Below are 21,316 nucleotides of genomic sequence, written 5' to 3'. Positions count from 1 at the left end.
TGTGTTGTAGAATGCTGTACCTGAAACCTGTATAATTTTGTTAACCAGTGTCACCCCAATCAATTCAATAAAAAGGGGGGGGGGAGAAAGTAAATAATATGAGGCTGTTACCTGGGGAGAAATAAAGAAAATTAACACAAAGTGCTTAGCACAGTGTGTGGCACACAGCACTAAATGGGTGCCACCTGCTACTGGCTAGTACTAAGCATCAAGATGGGAGAGGTGCACCTCAACTACTTCTTTCAGTAGGACACAGTGAAATTCCCTGAGGTGCAGGTTAAAAAACTCAACAAACTTTTTTTTCTCTAATCAAGAATTCAAGTCAAACCAGACAACTACACCTGAACCCTCTCTCCATGGTGCTCTAAGCAACTATCAACAGACTCACAGGATCACATCACTTAGCCATTCGTTTTTCTTCCTACAAATAACCATGATGAAGGAGGATGAGGAGAATGAAGAGCTGGAGTGTGCGAGAGGCTGGCATCTTTTGTTTTATGATCCAGAGTAAGCTTCTTCCTCTCCCGGTCCTCCCACCATCTGAAGGATTTGCCAAACAAGTCCATCATGTTAAATGAGCATGGAGAAGAATGACGGGGGACGCAACTGAGCGTGCGAAATAACGCTGCAGATGTACTTGATAAACACACTTGTCAGGGAACCTCTTGTGTCTTCCTACCAATTGCACAAAGTCAGGACAGGTTCTCTTTGCTTAAAGTAATGATAATGCACATTGTCAGAGCTCCCATTGTCGTCATTCAGAATCTTGTAAATCAAGGTTAAGCTGGTGAATTCTATTAATTTTTCTTTCTGCTTTCATACTTTGAGTTGCCATTCCTGTACATGTAAAAAGAATCCATTCTTTCTTCTGCAGCTCTCACCAACTATTCATATTACTTGCAGCTGGGGTAAGAATTACACAGCCTCCCCCTTAGTAATTGATTGTGTGGCTGGGTATGATCTCCACTGATCTCTAAAGCATTCATCTAGAACAGTCACAGTGGAGCCTGCTTCAAAGCAAGTCTTTCTTAAAAATTGTATTCTTTTGTTTTTTTAATATGTTTTTATTGATTTCAGAGAGAGGAAGGGAAAAGGAGAGAGCCACACACACACGAGAGAGAAACATCGACTGGCTGCCTCTGGGGATCAAGCCACATCCCAGGAATGTGCCCCATCCTGAAATGAACCGGTAACCTCCTAGTGCATGGGACAACACTCAACCAACTGAGCCACACCGGCCAGGCTCAAAACAACTCTTGTGGAGTGCAATAGGGTACTGGGAGTTTGGAACTCCATGTAATAGAAGGTCTTGCCTGGGTCTAAACTCATCTTGCCTGGGTCTAAACTCATACATGCCAACTATGGCTTTGTAGACATCCATATGGCCGCCTTTCCTAGAACCTACTTTCCCCTGAGGATACGACTTCCCTTGCAGTCTCATGTGGTGGTTGTTTACTCATTCCTCCTCCACCCATGAACCTCAGAGTTAGGGCCTGGGGTTTCTTTCCTGGGAATGGCCCGTGAACCACCAAGGCTCTCAGATCCTTGAACTCTGCCTTTCCAAAGTCAACCTCCACTCTACCATAGCTGAAATCTGTGACCTGAACCCAAGGAGTTGAACACAGCTTGAGAAATAGTACATAGGGCAGAAGATGCCATAAATTCATGATTGGCAAACTCAAGTCTTCAAAACTGCCTGGCAGTCAACCGCACCTTCTTCAGTCCTTCCATTCTACATAACTTTTTCAAACTTTCTCCGCTGGCCTCATACCTTAAACCTCCTTACCTCTCCACTAGAAGATGGCTTTATCACTAACATACAGAGAAAATAAAACACTCAGAGAAGGATTCCCTCCTCTTCTATCTACCAAACTACAAGCCTACCTAGATCTGTCCTCAACAGTAATCTCTCCTTTTGGTGAATAGAAGTACTGGCTCCGCTTTTTAAGGCCAAGCACTCTTTCTCGGATTGGTTCCCATCATTTCACTCTGCAAGTTTACCACATACTAGCGATTTCCAACCTTTTTCTTCTCATGGCACACATAAATTACTAAAGTTCTGCAGCACACCAAAAATATCTTTGCCAATATATTTTTTACCGATCTGACAAAAATAAAGTATAATTTTGATTCATTCACACCAGACAGCTATTGTGTTGGCCGTTGTCATTTTTTTTTATTTGACAACCTATTTAGTGTCCCTGACTAAGTAGCCAGGTATTGAATGTTTTCAATATTACTGGGACACACCAGCTGAAAATCACTGCCGTATACAATATCCCTCCTCTCTCTCCTATATATCTCAGCTTCTTCCTCCCCGCTGGGTCTTAGACATTTGCTTTCAACCTTATGTAAATATCTGCCATTTGAAAATAAGGCAAACCACATCCCACTCCAGTCATCACACTCTCCCCTACCCCCTACTGCCCAAATTCTGGGAAGAGCTGTATGTTCCTGCTGTTCTTCATTTCCTCACCTTCCCCTCATTTTCTGGCCAACTAGGCTCCTGCCTCATCAGCCCACCTCACTGCCCTAGCTGGGGTGCTCAGAGACCTCAATCACGTTACATCAGGAGGAGAATTTCTGACCCTCTTCTTTCTTGATCTCTCAGCAGAATCTGCCAATGTCGATAAGACCCTCTCACTCTTTCGTCTGTATCCAACTCTCCTGGTTTTATATTTCTATTCCTCACCATGTTACCCTTATTTCCTTAGCAGGATTTATTACGTGCTACCCAGCTAGTAAATGAGACAGTTCCTCAAGGCTCTAGCCAAGGACTTCCCTCCACTCCTCCTCTTCCCATGTGGTCTAATTCCAGCTCAGAGCATCCTTTACTACCTACATGCAAATGATTTACAGACGCATATCTTCAGGCCAGAAGACCCCCCTCCACTCTATAGTTTTATCCAATTCCAAATTTTTGTCTCCATTTCTATGTCACTTCAAATTTACTGTGATTAACACAAAAAAGTACCTCGGAAATAAGTCCCCTTCCAGGATCAACCATGATCTCTTTTACTGCACATGCCATAACCTGTGTGTTTCCACTGTCAATCTGCTTTCACTCTCTCCCTGTTTCTTGCCCGACCAAGTCCTATGACTTCCAAATACTACCTCTGTGTTCTCACCTCTCTTCATCTCAGCTGTCACCACCCCTGGCTCATTCCATTGTCACCTATCTAGATTGCTCCTTCGTCTCTTAACTTTCTCTCACTATTGAGTTTAGAGCCCTCTGGTCCAGTCTCTGACCAAATCATATGATCTAAAAAAAGTTGTTTGAATGAAAAAAATAAATTGTTTTTGGAACTAGAGCAGCTTTATATACGGGTCAAATTAAACTTCACACTCTGCTTTGCCTGACTCAAATTTAGGCTCAAAACACCCTTTTCACCATAGATTTTAACTACTAAACTAATAGACAAATAAATGACTTCAGAATAAATACACCTAGAAAGCCCTTGACTACTTATAAAGTAAGCTGTGTTTTCCCAGTATATTAGATTTAATTAGATAAGTTAAATTTAACCTTCAGAATTTTAATTATATTAAGTAAAGTTTTACTAATTTTATTTAATATGTTATCATCAAGGGGCCCGGCTTCATATAATTATAAGGGAAGGCAAGCTCTGGTCTTTGGGGCAGTCCCACTTCAAATTCACCAGGCTTTTTGTATTAGCAGCCCGCATTAACATTCTCAAACTCATTATTTAACTGGGAGGTCAAAATCTTTCTCAGAGTTTAATAATGAATGTCGTTCCTTTCGTAACTTTTGATTTTTTTTTTTTTTGGCTATAGTACATCTTTTGGGTACATATTGTTTAAATAAAATTAATTTACCATAGAAAAACCAAAGCAGGCTCAATGCTCTTTCTGGTGTCCATGTTTAAATTATGGTTTTCGATCTTTTTAGCTATGTGCTGTCAGAAAAGTTACTTAATCACTGTAAGCCTCGTTTTCCACACTTATAAAGTGGCAGGCTACAATGCTGACCTGTGGGAAGCCTCTCCCTTCACCTCCCATCTAAATTCTCATGGAAAACTGCTGAGTTTATCGCTCCATGACACTCAAATGTTTCCATGATCTGTGGACCTGTGTATGCACCTGGTTACTCTTGGTACTATGGCTTGTCCAGGCCAGTCCTGTCCATGCCAGTTTGCCCTAGAGTGCTTAATTGTCGAGCAGTTGTCCTAGAAAAAAAGCCCTTGCTTGGCCAATACATTCTATGGCTGTGGATGAACATGTGGGCTCTGGAGCTAGGCTGAATGCATTCAAATCCTGCCTTTCTGGTTCTGCTATGGCGTTGCCAGGCAAGTTCGTTCACCTGGACACTTCCTCGGCTTTATAATGAAAAGCATGCTTCTTGTGAAGATTACATCAGTTAATGTTGCACTGTCCTTTTGACCAGCACCTAGTAAGCCCTTTGTCACTATTAACTATCATTAGTATCAACTATATGATCTTGGCCAGGCTGCTCAGTCTCTCTGGGCCCCACTGAACGCACCTATAAGTGGAGAATAGGATGCTAACCTCATAGGGTTACTGTGAGACTCAAATAAACCAGTCTAGTGTCTTCAGTACAGTGTGAAGCACTATACACAGTTAAGCCTTTACCACTTCAAAGACATGTGATGAAAGAATCATTTCTCATTAAACATTAAATAAGTAATATATTACTTCATTAAACTGCTAATAGTGGTGGCACTAATTTTATGAAGCAACTTTGTAAGCCATGCTTCCAAGAACATCTTCTTTAAAAGAAAATGTAGAGAATCTGAAAGCCAAATTAGTAAGACCAAAGACATTTAAAATTTCATAAAATACTCATTTTTATTTTTCAAAAATATAAAATGCTTATGGTGATATTAATTTATATTAGGTATCTTCTGACAGCTTTTTCTCTTAGTACAATCTGTGTGGTGCATTTTTTCCCTACCACCCAGAGTAAAATCTTGCTCTATAAACTCACACAAGTTCTGTCTGTGACCACAACTTGCTTCTGAAAAACTGCAGGCTTTCTAGATTTTCTGACTGGCACTCTGCCTCCTAGAAGTATTCAAAAAGAAGGCTGAAGCACTACAAAATCCCTGGTACCAGCACCTGCTCCCTCAGCCTTTCGCAGAGGGAGCGCCTCTGCTCCTCCACACAGAGCCAAGTGTGGACCGTCGAGCACAGAAGCAAGGAGCTATGTCTGCGTGACATTTCCAAGGGACAGATCCGTTTTTAAGTGGTGAGGAGTTGGGGGCAGTGATCAAGACCTCCCAATTATGTGGCCAGAAATGAGAAAAACATTGTTTCTGTTGATAAACAAAACAGCCCTTCAATCACCAAAATTGCATTTGGCCAGAAAACAAATTGGAAGCATTTTTCTAGACGTCGTTACCTAAATAAAAGTTAGCTAAGCACCCACAGCTCTGGGATCAGTTGTTTCCTCCCCTCATTTCACCCATAAAATACTGAACAAAAAGCTACATTTCTCTCTAATTTCTGCTCTTGCCAATTACCGCAAGCGGCACAACTTGGCACAGGATTATTCCTGTAATACCTGAGCACGTCTCATGAACTGATCTAGAAGGTTGAGTAACTTTACGCTGTTAGAAGGCCCAAATATAAATTGTGTAGAATTCTTTTTTTCTAACTGGAGGTTTGCTTTTTCATTTCCTATGGTTCTGATACTTTTCCTACTCAAGTACTTTTCTAATTTAGTCTTTTGCTCTTTTACTTTCCCCGGAGCGGATAGAATATATTTTTGAGAATCTTGATTCATTTCTAGAACATATTATTTTCACCTAATTGGCTGCTTTCTTTTTCAGTTTTGTAATGGTCTCTTCTCTTTGTTACCAAACTCATCCCTTTTACTCAATTCCCACTTCAAATATAGGAGGAGAAAGGGCATAAAGAAAACAGAGAAAAACTGAACAAGCTAAAGAAAAACACTCAAAGACTAACTAGATGCTACAAATTCTCAACTCATTCTGAAGTTGGAAACAAAAGCCTACCATCAATGGACTAAAATGCCATTTCCCAATAATGTCGAACACATTCTACACCAAGCCAATTTGGTGAATATCCACTAAAATTTTTTTTCCCCCCATGTAAATAAAATCTCAAGAACTAATAGCAAATACTACAGAATACACCAGGCTCTTTTCCTCTTTCAACTGCTCTTTCCCTGGATAGACAGTGCATGTTTTTCAATGGATTGTATTTAGAGTCCACAACTTTTCCCTATTCTTTCATTGTTTGCAACCATTTTAAACTTTTCTAAATCTTTTTCACCCTTTGATACCCAGGTTAGACATCAGCCCCTTCTGGATACCTCCCCTGACAGCCAAGTTGGGCTAAAACTCGACACTTGTGCTTCCACAGTGCCTGGCAGACGTACCCCATTACATTCACATTACCGATTTTCTGTATCTTTCTCCCACAGTAAGGCAGGGCTTTATCTCAGTCATCTATTTGCAGTCCTAGCACTGGAGACATTGTGTGTATAGAATATATGTTCATTGGAGGCCAACTAAAAAGCCGTAGTGGATGTAAGACAGACAAATAACAGATGCCAGTTTTTATCTTGCTTACGCACTATCACAGACGCTGTCCTCTGGAAACCGTGTCTCCCCACACCCACGGCAGGGACCAGCTAACTTCATGTCATTCATTAAGCCTCAGCTTAGACGTCGCTCTCTCCAGGGCCCCTTTGCCTACTAAAGCAGGATTAGAAGCCTCTCCTGTGGCCTTCCTTATTCATCTAATCTCTGAAACCATAGGACTCCAACAGATTTTTTTTTTAACTTGTCCAAATTCCCCAATTAACTGTGTCACGTAATATCAATTAAAAAGTGCATTATTCCCACTAAACCCTGAAACACTGCCTGGCACTATGGTGGGAGATCAGAAAATATTCATAGATTATTTAAACAAATCAATGAATCAATATAAGCTCACCTTCAAATTAAATTTTGTTGGAATAAAAATTGCACTAATATTTCATTCTCATTTTCAGTTTTATGAATGATAGAAAAAAGAAAAGTGAAAAAAATGGAGACCTTGTTTCTCAGTAAATCTATTTTAACAATAAGCTTTTGGAAATTTCATCATCTGCTTGAAATCCACCAATTATTTTATCAAATAAATAATAAAGTTTTTTCAGGAAGGATTGTTTTTGGCTGAGTCTAAAGTGGCCAAATTCATCATGCTCTCCTAAATTTCACAAATGAAACCATATTAAAACCTCTTGTTTATAAGTTTACTTTTTAATAGCTGATTTTTTTTCAGTCATATTCTCCAAGTTTTCCAGAGCTCTGAAACTTTCTTACTATACCCATATTCTTTAAAATTCCTTTGCTATGACCCTGGCTCAGTTCCCCTAACTTCCTAACGAGCTCCATGTACTGTGTCTTCTGTTGGCTCCCTTCTTCCTAATAACCAAGACCTTTACTGTTAGCCTTTTGCTTCATACTTTCTCATTGTCTCAGTGATTCTGTCTCCTCTCATAAAACCGTTGCTGCTCTGTTAATGCTTCTCAAATGTCTATCTTTAATCCTAGTAATTTCTTTAAGCCCACATCTCTAATTAGATATTTCATTGATACCTCAATGCAAAATATAGACAAAATTAAACCCATCAATTTCTTCTAGATTTTTTTCTATCCTTTAGGACTGCAGCATCACTCATTCTGATATCAAGCTCAAACTGCAGAGCCATCTACGTATAACATTTTTCTCTGCATGATCTCTTCATTAAGGCAACTCCTGCTGCACTGCTGCTCTGGTTTGCCTCTGCACAGGCCCGCCATCACCATCTTCAGAATCCTTTTACTTGCCTAGTGTCAGCTATGTGATAACTTCCCAGCAATTCTCACTACGCTGCTCCAATTCCCACTAATATACACCTTCAGGAGCCATGTTCCTTAAGAACTGTCCTAAAAGTGTCACCTGCTTGCCACTAAACACAAAGTCTCCAAGGGTCTACGAACTATGTATAAATGCATCAATTTGGCCTTTAAATCTTTCATAGCAAGTTTCATCTCAACTTGATTGTATGAAGTAGAAGAAATGAGAAAGGATCTAGTCTTATTTCAAGCAGGCAGCACAGTGACCAAGATGCAGTAGACACTCAATAAACACTTTCTAAAATGGGAAACAGGAAACTTGGTAATTATACAAATGTTATCATGCTACTCTATCTACTACATAAAAACCTTCAATAGATTTTCATTGTCTAAAGAATATAGTCCCAACTTCTGAGCATGGGTTGACTCTTGTATACTTCTCTCACCAGGCTTGCACGAGGGCTCTGGGCTCCGGCCTTACAGAATCAGTTGCTTCCTGTGCTAATAGGCCTTCACATATAATCTCACTCTGATTTTTTGTGTCTGCCTCTTATTTGTCCTTCAAAATTAAATTCAGAAACTTCTCTGACACACCCCATTCCAGTTTGGCTATTCTTAAGATAGAGTATAACTCTATCATTAACATGTATTACATCTATTTCTCTGTATCAGGGATCACATATTTTTTATTTTCCAGGGCCTACCACAGTACTCATACTTAATACACTTGAGTGAAAATACTTTTTCCTTCTATTGGCTATAACCAATGAGCTATATTGGCCATCTCTTCTCTTGGCTACCACCAACAAACTACTTAACTGACTGTATTTAATTTTCCACTGCAGGCCCACTGGCTTCTATACTGTGATCCAGGCAATTCAGAAAACCTGCATTTTTAACTTATATATTTTTTCAATGTCATTCTGAATTTTAACTTTTAAAATTTCTATCTTTCAGTACATGTATAAAATATTAGTGTCATACAGTATTTTTGCTTATCTAATTTCCCCAGGTTCTTTTAGCCTTATAGTACTTTGTAAGACTTCCCCACAGTATTTTGCCACATATTAGAGTCATTCAACTATTCACCTTACTCTACATATTATGATATGAACTCCTTTACAGTAACCACCATGTTCTATTTGCCATTCTATCTTTCCTAAGTGACACTGCTCCTGGAACATAAAAATACTCAGTGTTTAATAAATGAGAACCTGTATTACAATGAACACCAGAGCCCAATGGAAACGAAACAGAATACCAAAACGACAAGCCTATGCAGAAGAATCTGTTACCCTACGTACAGAAATCTATTCTCGTATAACACTGTAATGCTGAGGTATAACTATGTTTTGCTTGCTGGCATTTCTGTCCTTCAGCCCCAACTCCTCAATCCACTTACTTTATATTCTCATTTGCAGGTACTTCGGGCAGCTGCACGGTGATCATGCCGTCCAGGTTGGTCTTCCCGATGAAGGCCGGCTTGGTGCGGAGCACATCCGGCGCAGTCTTCGCCGTCACCCTGTGCTGCAGCCCGCCGGCGCTGTTTCCACGATTTGTCAGCACGAATGAGTACGACTTCTCAGGCTTCAGGTTGACAATTAACTTTTGTGTAGCTCGACCATCCACTTCTTCTATCATTTTCCCATCATCGTAAAGAATCTAGGGAGATAAAACCAATCATAGATATTTGGTTATCAGAGAGGCTATGTATATTTTCTGAACTCATGTGCACTTGCTTATAGAAAATGTGTATCAGATCAATTTTAATTCTGGATAATTCCTAAGCCAATAAGTATTCATAAATTCTAGAGGTTGCATCAATTTTTCACTCAGTTCTTACAGTGTAATGACATAAGATTTCTAACTCTAGCAAAAACACACAAAGAAATGCACAATACCTTTTCAACATCTGACTTGTCAGGTGCACGTGACAGAAATGGAATATGTGCAGGAGTGCTTTTTAGGTTTCCAATGTATTATACACATCACTTTTCTCTAAAGTTTTCCATCCCTGCTCCTAAATATGTTTTAACGTTCAAAAATGTTTCTCTACTCTTTATTTCATAGACTTGTACTTCTTGTTAGTATCTCTCAGTGGAGTTTTAACTCTCAACTAGGGTTTAAAATATGCAAAGAATTCAGGCCAATAAACATAGTTTTAAAATCTGTTGCATTATACATAGGTAGAAAACATACAAATGTCCTTTTCTGGTGTAAAAACAAAAACACAAGCTTAGGTGTAAAAAGTTCAACTTGGAAATACTAGGTCACCTACAAAGTAATGCCAGCACTGGGCTTGAGCTCCTGCCTCCTTGGAGTGGAAAGGTCACACTGCCGAAGTGCCAGACTAAGTCCATTATGTGCAAACCGCAAATGAGACCAGCAAGTGTGTGCCAGAATCAAAGCAGTTCATTCGCTTTGCAGGTAACTTCCCCACGTGAAATGCCCCGCTCCTCCCTTTTACCTGTGATTTCTTACACATTAGAAAACAACTTACCTTGAATGGCATGGCAGAATTATAATTCTCTGGAATCTCCCAAGAGAGTAGCACTGAAGTCTTCATTACTGCTTTGACATGAAAATTTTTTGCAAACACTGCTGGAAAAGGAAAAACAGTGTATTTAAACTACTCCTACGAACCTGGACCTGACCTTTTCCACCGTGGACCATAGGGCTTAAGCTAGATGCTTTCTACTTTGATCAGAGAGAGAAGTGTGATTTGCCTACCTGTTTAGAGCATTCATTTAAATACATCATTCTCACACAGATCTCTCCTTTCTCTCCATTTCTATATTGTGTTTTCCTTACCTGAGGACATTGGGGCGCTGTCAGCCAGACTTGCTTGGCATTCTATAACTGAAATCTAAGGCATCCAAAACATATTAAGTTCCATATACTTTACCTTTTGGCTTTGGCTGAACCTATTAATATGAATGGGTCGATCAGTTATTTATAGCTTCAAAATACTGATTTCCAAAGACCGATATTCCTTTAAAGGAGGAAGGCCAGAAGCAGACAAATCCTACCTTGATCCACAGGCAGTGTCCTGAACTGGACACTGGGACTATATGGCCCGGGCCCTTTGCTCGTGTGAGCACGTACTTTTACATCATATGTGGTATCTGGTTTTAAGCCACTGAGTGTCAGAGTGGTGTCAGCGGGAACAATAAGCTGCTCCATTGGAAGAAGAGGGATGTTGATATCCCTGTACAGAAGGGTATACTTGGTGATAATGCCATTTCTCTCTGCCAGGACAGGTGGCTGCCAAGATAACTGGACGGAGGTGGAAGTAGTGCCTTCTGAGTGGAGGTTCTGAGGGAATCCAGTTGGGACGTCTTCTGGGACAGAAATCTCCTTCACCATCTCCTCCCCAAAGCCCACTTTGTTTCTGGCTGAGAGCCTGAAGATGTATGAAGCTCCTTTGTGGATGTCTGTAGCTGTAAAGTGATCTTCTTTTTCTGAGAACTCAAGAGTAGTGAGAGGCTCCATATCCTTCCGGCCAAATTTTAGACGGTAGCCCTGAAGAGGTCCAAATGTGTCCACAGGGGGGTGCCACTGAATGAGAGCAGTATTCATCTGAGTGTGGCTAATCAGGAGCCGGGGTTTCCCTGGAACTGAAGAGCACAGGACGGAGCGGTAAGACCAACTTGCAGGGATGCTCATATGTCAGTCACTGCTGAATGGGAACACTGCTCTAGGGGCATTCCCATTTCTTTATTGTTTTTTAAGGCCAATGATTGGTTTTAAGGCCACCCTTGTGGCAATGTGCTCCTACTCCTACTCTATGAAGGTAAGCTAACTATTAGAATTTGATAATTGAGCACAAAAGAGGAATTATTAGGAGCATAATTTAAGGGACTATTTCAACATCTTTGTATTTCAGACTTTCACATATAAAAGTTCACACCATGGAGAAGTGAATGAGTAAAGATTATCCAATTAGACGCAGCTAATAACACGTATAACATATTTAATTATTGGTCCCATGCTGTGTACCAGGCAGTGCGCTAAGAGCATTACACATGGTGTCTCATTTGATTTATAGTCTTCCCTCCTGACTATATGCTCTGATTAGCTATCTTGACTTTGTATAATAAGATGATGAAACCCAGAGAGCTAGGACACTGTGCAAGATCAGATGTGCACTAGGTGAGAAAGGTACAATACAAACCCAGGTCTATCTGAATCCACAGCCCAAACAATTCACTATACTGTGATGTTGCTTTTAAGTTTACAAAAAAAGTAGTTTGAAATAACATTGCTTTGACTTACTCTAAAACTAATATGCATTTTTTGTCTCTACCTGACTATTCATACCAGTCATTGTCATTAGGGTTTGCATCTTTAAAACAGGACTTAGGTTATGACCTATCCTATAATATTGTTGTGAATATCAAATGAGAAAATGCATGTAAAAAAGTCTTCACAGAAGTTTTATATTTCATTCATATTAATCAGAATGATCAATAATTGGAATATTAACCTCTTATAGTAAGAGGCTAATTTTCTGTAACTACATAATTTCTTTCTTTTCAAGTTAAATAAGTTAGATCTGTACAGAGTTCTAATCTACTCATTCGATGGATTAATACAACTGTAATTTTTTTTCAATGTAGAACAAGGATTCCTGGAATCCACAGGGAAGGATGGTAGTGAATAACACAGAGCCAAGCGTGGGGGAGGAAGAATATGAGCAGAATCAAAACGAAGCCAAGGTAATAGCAAGAGGAAGGTGGTAGGAAGGAAGGGAAGCTTACACTAACGGGAGACTGACAATGAAAAATGTATTATACATTAATATATACTACAATCAGAAATTTTACTATTAAAATAAAATTTCATGAGAATTCCTGAATTCTCCATGGAAGCATTTACTAATGCCCTTAAAACTGTGGTTTATTAGAAGCTCACATGTGTGAGATAAACTCAATAATTCTTCAGAGTCACATAAATAAAAGGATTTTTTTATAATATACAAAACCACAACAAAAAAATTAATGAGTTTGCTGATTACCTGGGGATGAAGCATGACTGGGGAATGTTTTTAAACTAGCAGGTTGGCAGCAAAGAAAACTACAGATTTTCTCTACAAGGGATTGTAAATCTGGATTCTCCTGCCTCCAACCCAGGTTCAGTAAGAAGGTCTCAAGAAAACAAATGTGCGGACATCTAAGTTAAAAGTATTTCCTATCTTAATACCTAAGTCTTCATTGATTAACAAAAATCTGAAATTGTGAATTAAAATTCCAAAATAATTCTATATATAAATAAGATCAACAATTCTAAGTAATTTTCTGTATGGTGACTAAAAAGCGATGAGCTAATCTTTACAATAGACAATAAAATAGACAATATTATTTCTTTCTCTAGGATCCACATCCTTTGGCTATACTTTTTTCTGCTCATTACACAACCCCCATCTTATGGGGGATGGGAATTTGATGCTCCCTTTAAGACATTTATTAAGATACAGTTGTAAATATGAGTGAAGTAGATGTATTTTCTTCATTTTGGGATTAAATTTCAGGAGTTTAGCCTTGGTTGTCCATATTCAAATAGAGGTTGGTTCCATAGCAAGACAGTGTGACCCACTGAACATGTATCTCCTATGCATGGCAATAAATTAGCTTGATACAACGGGATTCTTTTAAAAAAGCCCAGAAGACTATACTGAAGGAATTTTGCCATCTGTAATCCTGCTGCTCGAGGCAGTTCCAGGTGGCAGGATGTGAGTGAGGCAAATTGTATGACATTTAGAAAAATCTGGCAGTGAGCATGGCACCCAGGAGGGTACTCACCGCCACAGCTGTTCTTTGCTTATGCCTTTACGTAGAGGTGTGTTCCTAAAAAGTTATGTGAGATGTGATTGTGGGGGAGTAAATCAAATCCCAGTTTAAATGTTCCACTGGAGATTTCTATGGAAAGGGACAGGGAGCAGAATCCTTTTGTAATTATGTCTTAATTTATGAGTTTTACAATGCCAGGTCTTCCGTCAGCTGGCTGTTCCTATGGTGGCCAATCAAAGGAACTCTAAAGAGCAGTGAGCTTAGTTCTCCAGAAAAGAGCACTCTGATATTTGGCCTTTTTTTGCTTTTCTTCATTCTCTTTTCTGTTCCCCATCTTTTGTACAATTTGTTCTCCTTAGAATCCCCATAGCAAGGGGAGAGGAGGAGAAAGTGACAAAAACCAAAACCAAGTCAGCGCCTGCTTCCAGATGGCAGCTCTTCTAACAGGGTTTGTTGTTGGGGGTTTGAAGCAGTTGAGTGACTTTTCTTCCCAGATAATGTGCCCTCTGAACCCCCCTAGGACTCTCTCCCTCCACCACTCAGGCCTCAGCTCAAACACCCTGCCTCAAGGAGGCCAATGACTCTCCGAACAGCCCCGGGGCTGCCTCTGCTGAATGCAACACGCCTTTACTTTCCAGTTTCTCACTCACTGACATGTTATTATACACTGATTTGCTCACTGTTGATTGGCTAATCCTGGTCAGAAGATACATTTCAGGAAGGTGGGGGCTGTTTTGCTGATCAATGTATGCCCAGTAGTGCGAACAGTACTGGACACATAATAGATGCTCCAAAAAATACTTGTTAAATGACTGAATAATTTGGGTAAATTATGTTGTGTTTTTTCTTCTTCTGAAATACACACACACACACACACACACACACACACACACACAAAGTTGACCACAGCGTATTTTTCCCCCCCTGTTAGAAGTCACCCATCCCATTTGGAAAATTGGTATTACTGTGGCCCCAAACATGCTCAAGGTCCACAGACGCACAGACTGGTTACCTGCTCCTGTGGTGGACACCAGTTTGGGCTTGCTGCGAGCACCATCTCCTTTGGTGGTGTAGGCTGTGACGGTGAGGGAGTAGGAAGTTTCAGGCTGGAGCCCAGAAATAATCATGTCCTGAAATGACATAGTAGAAGACACTGATTCAAAACCTGCTCTGAATGCTCTGGGGGGAAATCAAAGCATCCATTCTCATTTCTGTGCATGCTTCAACATTCTCTGCAGCCATGCCAAGCATTGGAAGTTTCATGCCTGGAGCTCATGCTATGGATGATCTGTTTTCATGCTGACATTGGAGTGGGGTCAGCCCTCCTAAGAGGCAGCTCTAGGGGAAATTAGTTAAAAACATAAAACCTGGACCCAGACCTCCTGAGTTCTTAAATTTAAACCTGCTTCCCCTTATTTATTAGCTTGGTGATCTAGAATATATGAGTCTATCCCTCTGTGCCTCAGTTTCCCATGTGAAAGTAGGAATAATAAGACTCCACAGGGCTACTGGAGGATTGAATGGGTTATATCAAGTAAACAATTAGAACTATGCCTGGCTCATATTGAGCAATCCATGAACTAGCTGTTGTTTTATGCCAGCAGCTCTCCATGCGCATCCACTATAGCCTGGCCCACAGACTGGTGATGGGGCCGATGCCAACACAGTCTGTTCCATCACCATGGACTTATCTTGCCAATGGCTGATCTGTCGGACCTAGACATTCTGAGAGCCAGAGAAGTTTCTTGGGACTCAAGAAACATATTATGGGTTAATTGTGTAGGCTGTGAACTATAATCATCATACACTAAGAAGAATTTTCTCTTTATCTAAAGAATTTTCTGATCTAAAACCAAAGAACAGGACTTATTCTACCATATCACGAATATGTGTTTCAATTAATTCTGACTGTTTAGAAAATGTTAAATGTCGTCAAGTATTTATAAAAACTCTGTTTTCTCTTAGTAAGGGCCTAAAGCTGTGATAGTTATGAAGACTAGATAATCAGAGAACTGTTCTTCAAAACTGGAGGTTACACAATTCTTTAGATAGTGCTATTAATTTGTCTTGGTATTTTCTTTAGAGCCACACACACACACATACACACACACACACACAGCGCAACAAAAAACAGACCTTTCAGATTTTTGGTACAGCTATGTTTTCAAATTAAGTGTGATAAATTTAAGAAAATATACAATGGCATTGTTTTCTGAATCTAAAGACAATGCAAGTGAGACTTTAGTGAATGGCTGGATTGTGCGGAGGACAGTGGGATTTTTTCTGTGCAAGGCTGCAGTGGGCACCACAGAACTCAATTGTTGACTCTGGTCCCAGATATGACAGCTTTTATAATGTGCTTTTCTCAAAAAAGCAGGAGTACCATCAATGTGGAAATTCAAGAATTTCGAGTATCATCTTGAAGTGGATTGGGAATAGTATTCTGCCAGGTGAATGGACTAAATTTGGGAGAGAAATTTTATTTTCAGGAACTTGGAGTGGTTTCGCTAACATTACAGGGAATATAAAAACCAAGTGAACTACACGGAAGTGGCGTTTTCAACTGTGGCAGACAATAGCTATTCCAAAAGTCATGATGGGTAAATGCCAACGTTATTGTTTTCAGTGACCCCCTTCACATGTCACTTGATTGCTGCTGAAAGCAGGCAGGGCCAGGGGACGAAAAGCAGCAAGGCTTGGCTCTGTCGCCAGATCATGTGGCAAGAAGTTTACATACTCTGAGCCTTGTGCACGTTTCTCGTTTATAAAATCGGGTTAACTACACATGTCCTTTTTCTAGCAGGCCGTGACAGGATAAGGTAAACAACGCAATCTGGAATTGGTCACGCCCTCTGGCGGCGCCATCTCAGCCAGCTTCACCTCTGTCTGCCCGGGTCATGCGGCTGGGCTTCCTTGGTGGTGCCGGGGCAGGCACCCTCTGCGGGTTAATTTGGCTGATATCATGGCCAGTTCCTCATTCTCTATGTCATTTCCTATCCCAGCTCCACTCGACTTCTTGCCCCTGCCTGTTAAAAGATGGCATTACTGGATTTTCTGTAAGTCACTGTCTTCTGTTTCTCTCTAATCCAAAACAAAACAAGACAAACGAACAAACTAAAAAGAAAAAATCCCAACAACTGCATTCATTTGCAAACTTTAAAGGCTTTTCTGCCTTTCTCCTAAATTCATTTCTAGCTTCTATCCCTGACTTTCCCCAGGGCTCCAGAGGCACATACATTGTAAAGATCTGCCAGATGGTTTTCCTTGACTGTCATGTGTCACCTCAGTCTTAGCTTAACTAAGGCTTAAATGCCATTCCTAGGAGCAGACTCCACTGTTTGCTTCCATATTTCAATAAATGGTGGAGCATCTTCAAAATGTAGAAGTGATACTTTGATCTTTTTCTTCCTCGAATTCTTGGCTAGTCAGCAAGTTTTTGTCAATTCTTTAAAATATTGATTATAACCAACCCTTTTTCCATTCTGCAGCCTTGACACTTCAATTTTTATCCCTGCATGACTATCTTAGTATAAGAACTCCTTCTATTTGTTTCCCTGTTTACTATCTTTTTTCTTTCTCACCTCTCCACTAAGTCTGCAGGTGATGACCCATTCTATAAGTCATCAAATCGGTTCAGTCAGTCATGACTGGCAAGAAGCAAAGAAATAGAATATACTTGAATGCAGAAAGTTTACATATATTTAAAGGTAAGGTATTATTTTGAGAAACTTTTATTTTAAACATATGCATTGGCTGTGACATATAATACATTTCTTACTATGGGTCATGGTCAAAGTTTATGAAACACTGTTATACTATTGATTTTTTAATGTTACATTAAACCTTATTTCTTAGCTATATTTAGTATTAATTTACTAACCTGAACCCTTTATTTCTGTCAAACTGGCAAGCTCACTGTCACCTACTATATCACACTCTTGACTGCCTCAATGGCTGCTGCGGCTGTGCTCACTTTTAAAATATATGTCCCCACCTCCAACATATGCACACACACAACACACACACACACACACACGCACTTTTACCTCTTCAATTCCTACTTATCTTTTAAGTTCTCAACTAAATTTTCAGAACCTCTTCTACCATCCTGGTCAACTGTCTCTAAATGCATAGCTCTTACTGACATTGTCACTCATTTACTAACTAATTACACATTGCTTGATGTCATCATGTATATTGTATTTTATGAAACTTTTCTGAACTTTACATCCTTCCTAGCCACCTAGGCTGTAGCACTTAGAAGGCAAGTGTCACAACCTGTATCACCCATAGTACCTCATATATAATAAGCTCTCAATAAATAACATAATCTACTCATTCAAATCTTTTTAAAAAAACCCTCCCTCAGTGGGATACATTCTACTTCTTGCCATGACTCATTCAAGTTCATTCAAATCTGTATGCGTAGAACATAGAATTGCTATTTCTAGATAGAGTTCATTGGTGCCAGATCTACATCATGTTATCCACTGAGTACATAACCCTGGAGCAGGATTTATGAGCAGCCTACAACGTACAACTTGACATTTCGGGTCTGTGATGCCTCCACTTAAAGCATGTCTCCTCTCACTGTGTCACAGTGTAGTTAGTAGCAGCCACCAAAATAACATGAGCTCATGATATTTCCTATGCAATCAGTAGCACCATGCCAATTTCATAAAACCAAACCAAAATAAAAAGTGTACCATGTAGTGAAGATAATTAAAAAAAATAATTTGTTAGTTCATGCATTCAAACAGCGATGACGTATCACAAATACGTGAAAGAGAAGCATCAGAAAAAAATAAGCATTTATAATCTGTTTTGACGAAGCATGGAAAGTTACTCACATGTTCAGTAGTATCATCAAATTCCCACTGATTGAGATTAAGAAGGTTGGGGAGAAAGAAACAAAATAAAAAGAAATGAAGAGAAATTTGTAGCCTGACAAAGGCAATGGTACCCGTGTTAGATTAAAAAAAAAAAAGGCAATTGAAGCAGTGTGCGCAATTAAGTTCTGAAGAGTTTAAGTGTGTTGGGCCACCACCTTCATTCCCAATTGAGAAAGTCAAAAGTGAACATGCTCTGTATTGTTACCACTAAAACCAGCTATTTCCCAAATTTTCCATTGGAGTAAATCTAGAAAGCATAGCAAAAAGATAATGCATACTATTTTGTTGCATTTATTTTTATTTTTTCCTTAAGTTACATAGTTAATTCAAGCCACTATTAAGATTAAGCTCGCTCATCAATATTGAAATCCTACAGTCCTGGTGAAGTCCTGCAAGATGGAATGAAATTTCAATGAATATTTAAAGAGAAAATAAGAGATAAGAAAAAAAGGGGAAATAATAAAGAAAGATAAAACGTAAGGAAAATCAGCAAATTAACAAAGAAAAGCCAAAGTAGAAGAGAGAAAAAAGAGAGATTGAGTGGCATTAAGGCAATTTTGTGTTATAGAATTCTATTAACTACCAATTCCCAATGAAAAGAGCAATAGAACTACAGTTCTATAATGTAATATAATCTAAGAACAGAAGAAGGACATCAAAGAATGATGGTCTTATCAATTTCTTTTTCAAAATTGCAGACTTAAAAAATAAAACATAAGCACTGATGAATTTATTTTACATTATGAGAACACTCTAATTTACTGGCAGTACAAATGAAGTATTTGAAAAAACAAGTCAGTGGTCCTTGTCCAGATCTCCAAACACATTCACAGAAGCGGCTTCTAAACCAAAACCATACACTGGATTCAAGGTAAATTAGCCACTAATCCAGCTCCCTTTATTTAGAATGTTTTAGGACTGAAGCAAACATAAGCACTTTTGTAAGTTGATCACATCAAGACTTGAAGTACATGCTTTCCTCAGAGCCACAGGTATATAGATATTTGCCCTCTTATTTTCACTGAGACGAAAATGCATAATTCGGCAACCTGGTGCAGTAGTTAACAACTTCGTTCATCACCTCCCTCGTTTTCATACGAAACAAGGAATTTTCCATTGAAATGTATCAAATGTTCACAAATATCATCCATTGCCATGCCCAGCTACCAATCTGCTGGACAAGCAAAGCACTTTCCTATTCATAATGTCCCATCACAAGTGGATCAAGCACAGATAAGCTAGCCCATGGGTTATGTTTAATCTCAAGCAGGGCAGTTAGTAATTGAAATATTTCTCTCCTTTTTAAAAAATATGACATATGGATTTATTATGGTACTATCTTTGAATCACTAATTTATGGAAAAAAATTAATGCCCTGTTTTAAATAACTGATTACAAAACCAAGTTCTGACTATATAAAACGCTGCCTTAGGATCAAATTCTCACATACTCAACTAATACTTTTCTTAACTTGGCTCAACACAGGGATTCCATTTACTCCCTGCAAAACTCACATTTTTATCATGGGCATTATCTCCATTTTCTGGGAAATGAAACAATTTTTTTCATCAAATGTGTAATTTAATAAAGAAGTACTAAATGATACACTATCTGGGTACCCTTTCCCGAAAAAGAATGTCTATTCTTGAACAGAAGTCATATGTTTAGAAATTAGGTCAGCTTAACCCTAAGTAGTTTTAATACAACAGAAAGTAGATGCTATCAGCAAAATTGCTTCTCAGAATTCTTCCCCTTGATTTGATTAAATCAATGTTTGAAGTCACAAAGGCAAACGCAGATATAGCTATAGAGAGCTGAATATCTGTATCTGAAGAAAACAGTTACCATGTTTTTAATCAGATGTATCATTTCACTACCATTTATTTCCTCACTTGATGGCAGCTCTGAGACGGTATAGACACATCATGTGTTTTAAAAACAAAAATTTTGTACAGGATTTTTAGAATCAAAATTTTTTTTAAAAATAGGGCCCATTTCGAGAGACACGCTCAAAGGAAGCACCATATAAAAGCACAGGCACATAACCAGGGCCTTACCTGCGCGTCAGCCAGCATGACGTCCTTCAGCATGGGCTGGCCCTTGGGCTCACCGTTTTCCATCCTCACGTAGTGCACCTGGTATCCCCGTATCTGGCCATGCTGCTTGTTGGGCACAGGTGAGCGCCATGTGACTTTAACAGATGTTGAGTTGACAGCCTCTACCTCGACTTTGCGAGGAGGACCACTAGGAACTGGAACAACATCATCGGATAAAAGAAAATTATAGGCACTTGTCCCACCCAGTCAGAGCATTTTCTTTACTTAAGTTTTTTTTTCTTTTTCTTTTTTTTTTTTAAAAAAATGGGCAGACCCACTAGGTTTCCTTTGTGGAACACAAACATTTTCAACCAATGAAAATGCTCAAACCAATCTGCTCTACCTTTTAAGAAAAGATCAAAAAACATGACCAATGCCAAAAAAAAGTATGAAAGAAAAAAAGAGTATCAGAGAAATAGAAAAACATGTAAAAAATGTACAAAAGCCAAGGAAGATGCTTTGAGGTTCAAAGCATTGAAGCACAAAGAGGTATAGCATTGAAATAATAACAAAAACTGGTTGTTGGTTGCTGCGTGTTTTTTAAAGGTTTCTTTTTTTAGCAGAAAAAAAAAGGTTCTTGATTATATGAATTTTCTTCTTTTTTTCTCATATCAAAGGTACTCCAGACAACAAATGCCAAAACTTAAATGTCGAGCATCAGTGCTTCTGAAACATGCGAGACAAAAAGGCAACCAGAAGATAAGAAGGCTG

General features: G+C 39.2%; 1 protein-coding gene across 5 annotated transcripts in view; it reads right to left on the bottom strand.

The window, feature by feature from the left end:
* Positions 1–21,316, bottom strand: part of PTPRD (protein tyrosine phosphatase receptor type D) — a 470,419-nt gene that overhangs the window by 138,529 nt on the left and 310,574 nt on the right. For 3 of the 5 annotated variants that reach the window (XM_016223581.2, XM_016223577.2, XM_087822669.1), the window contains exons 12-17: positions 20,567–20,760; positions 18,468–18,494; positions 14,630–14,747; positions 10,858–11,445; positions 10,329–10,429; positions 9,231–9,490 (exon numbers count right to left, since the gene is read on the bottom strand). In XM_016223581.2, the coding sequence (XP_016079067.1) occupies positions 9,231–9,490; positions 10,329–10,429; positions 10,858–11,445; positions 14,630–14,747; positions 18,468–18,494; positions 20,567–20,760 (1,288 nt within the window). The remainder of the gene's footprint in view (positions 1–9,230; positions 9,491–10,328; positions 10,430–10,857; positions 11,446–14,629; positions 14,748–18,467; positions 18,495–20,566; positions 20,761–21,316) is intronic. The other 2 variants (XM_016223578.2, XM_087822670.1) reach the window with 1 other exon arrangement.

This window comes from Miniopterus natalensis, chromosome 12 (assembly GCF_054644295.1).
Source record: "Miniopterus natalensis isolate mMinNat1 chromosome 12, mMinNat1.hap1, whole genome shotgun sequence".
Classification (NCBI taxonomy): domain Eukaryota; kingdom Metazoa; phylum Chordata; class Mammalia; order Chiroptera; family Miniopteridae; genus Miniopterus; species Miniopterus natalensis.
The sequence above is the reverse complement of the archived record's forward strand: the minus strand, read 5'-3'. Positions and strand labels throughout refer to the sequence as shown.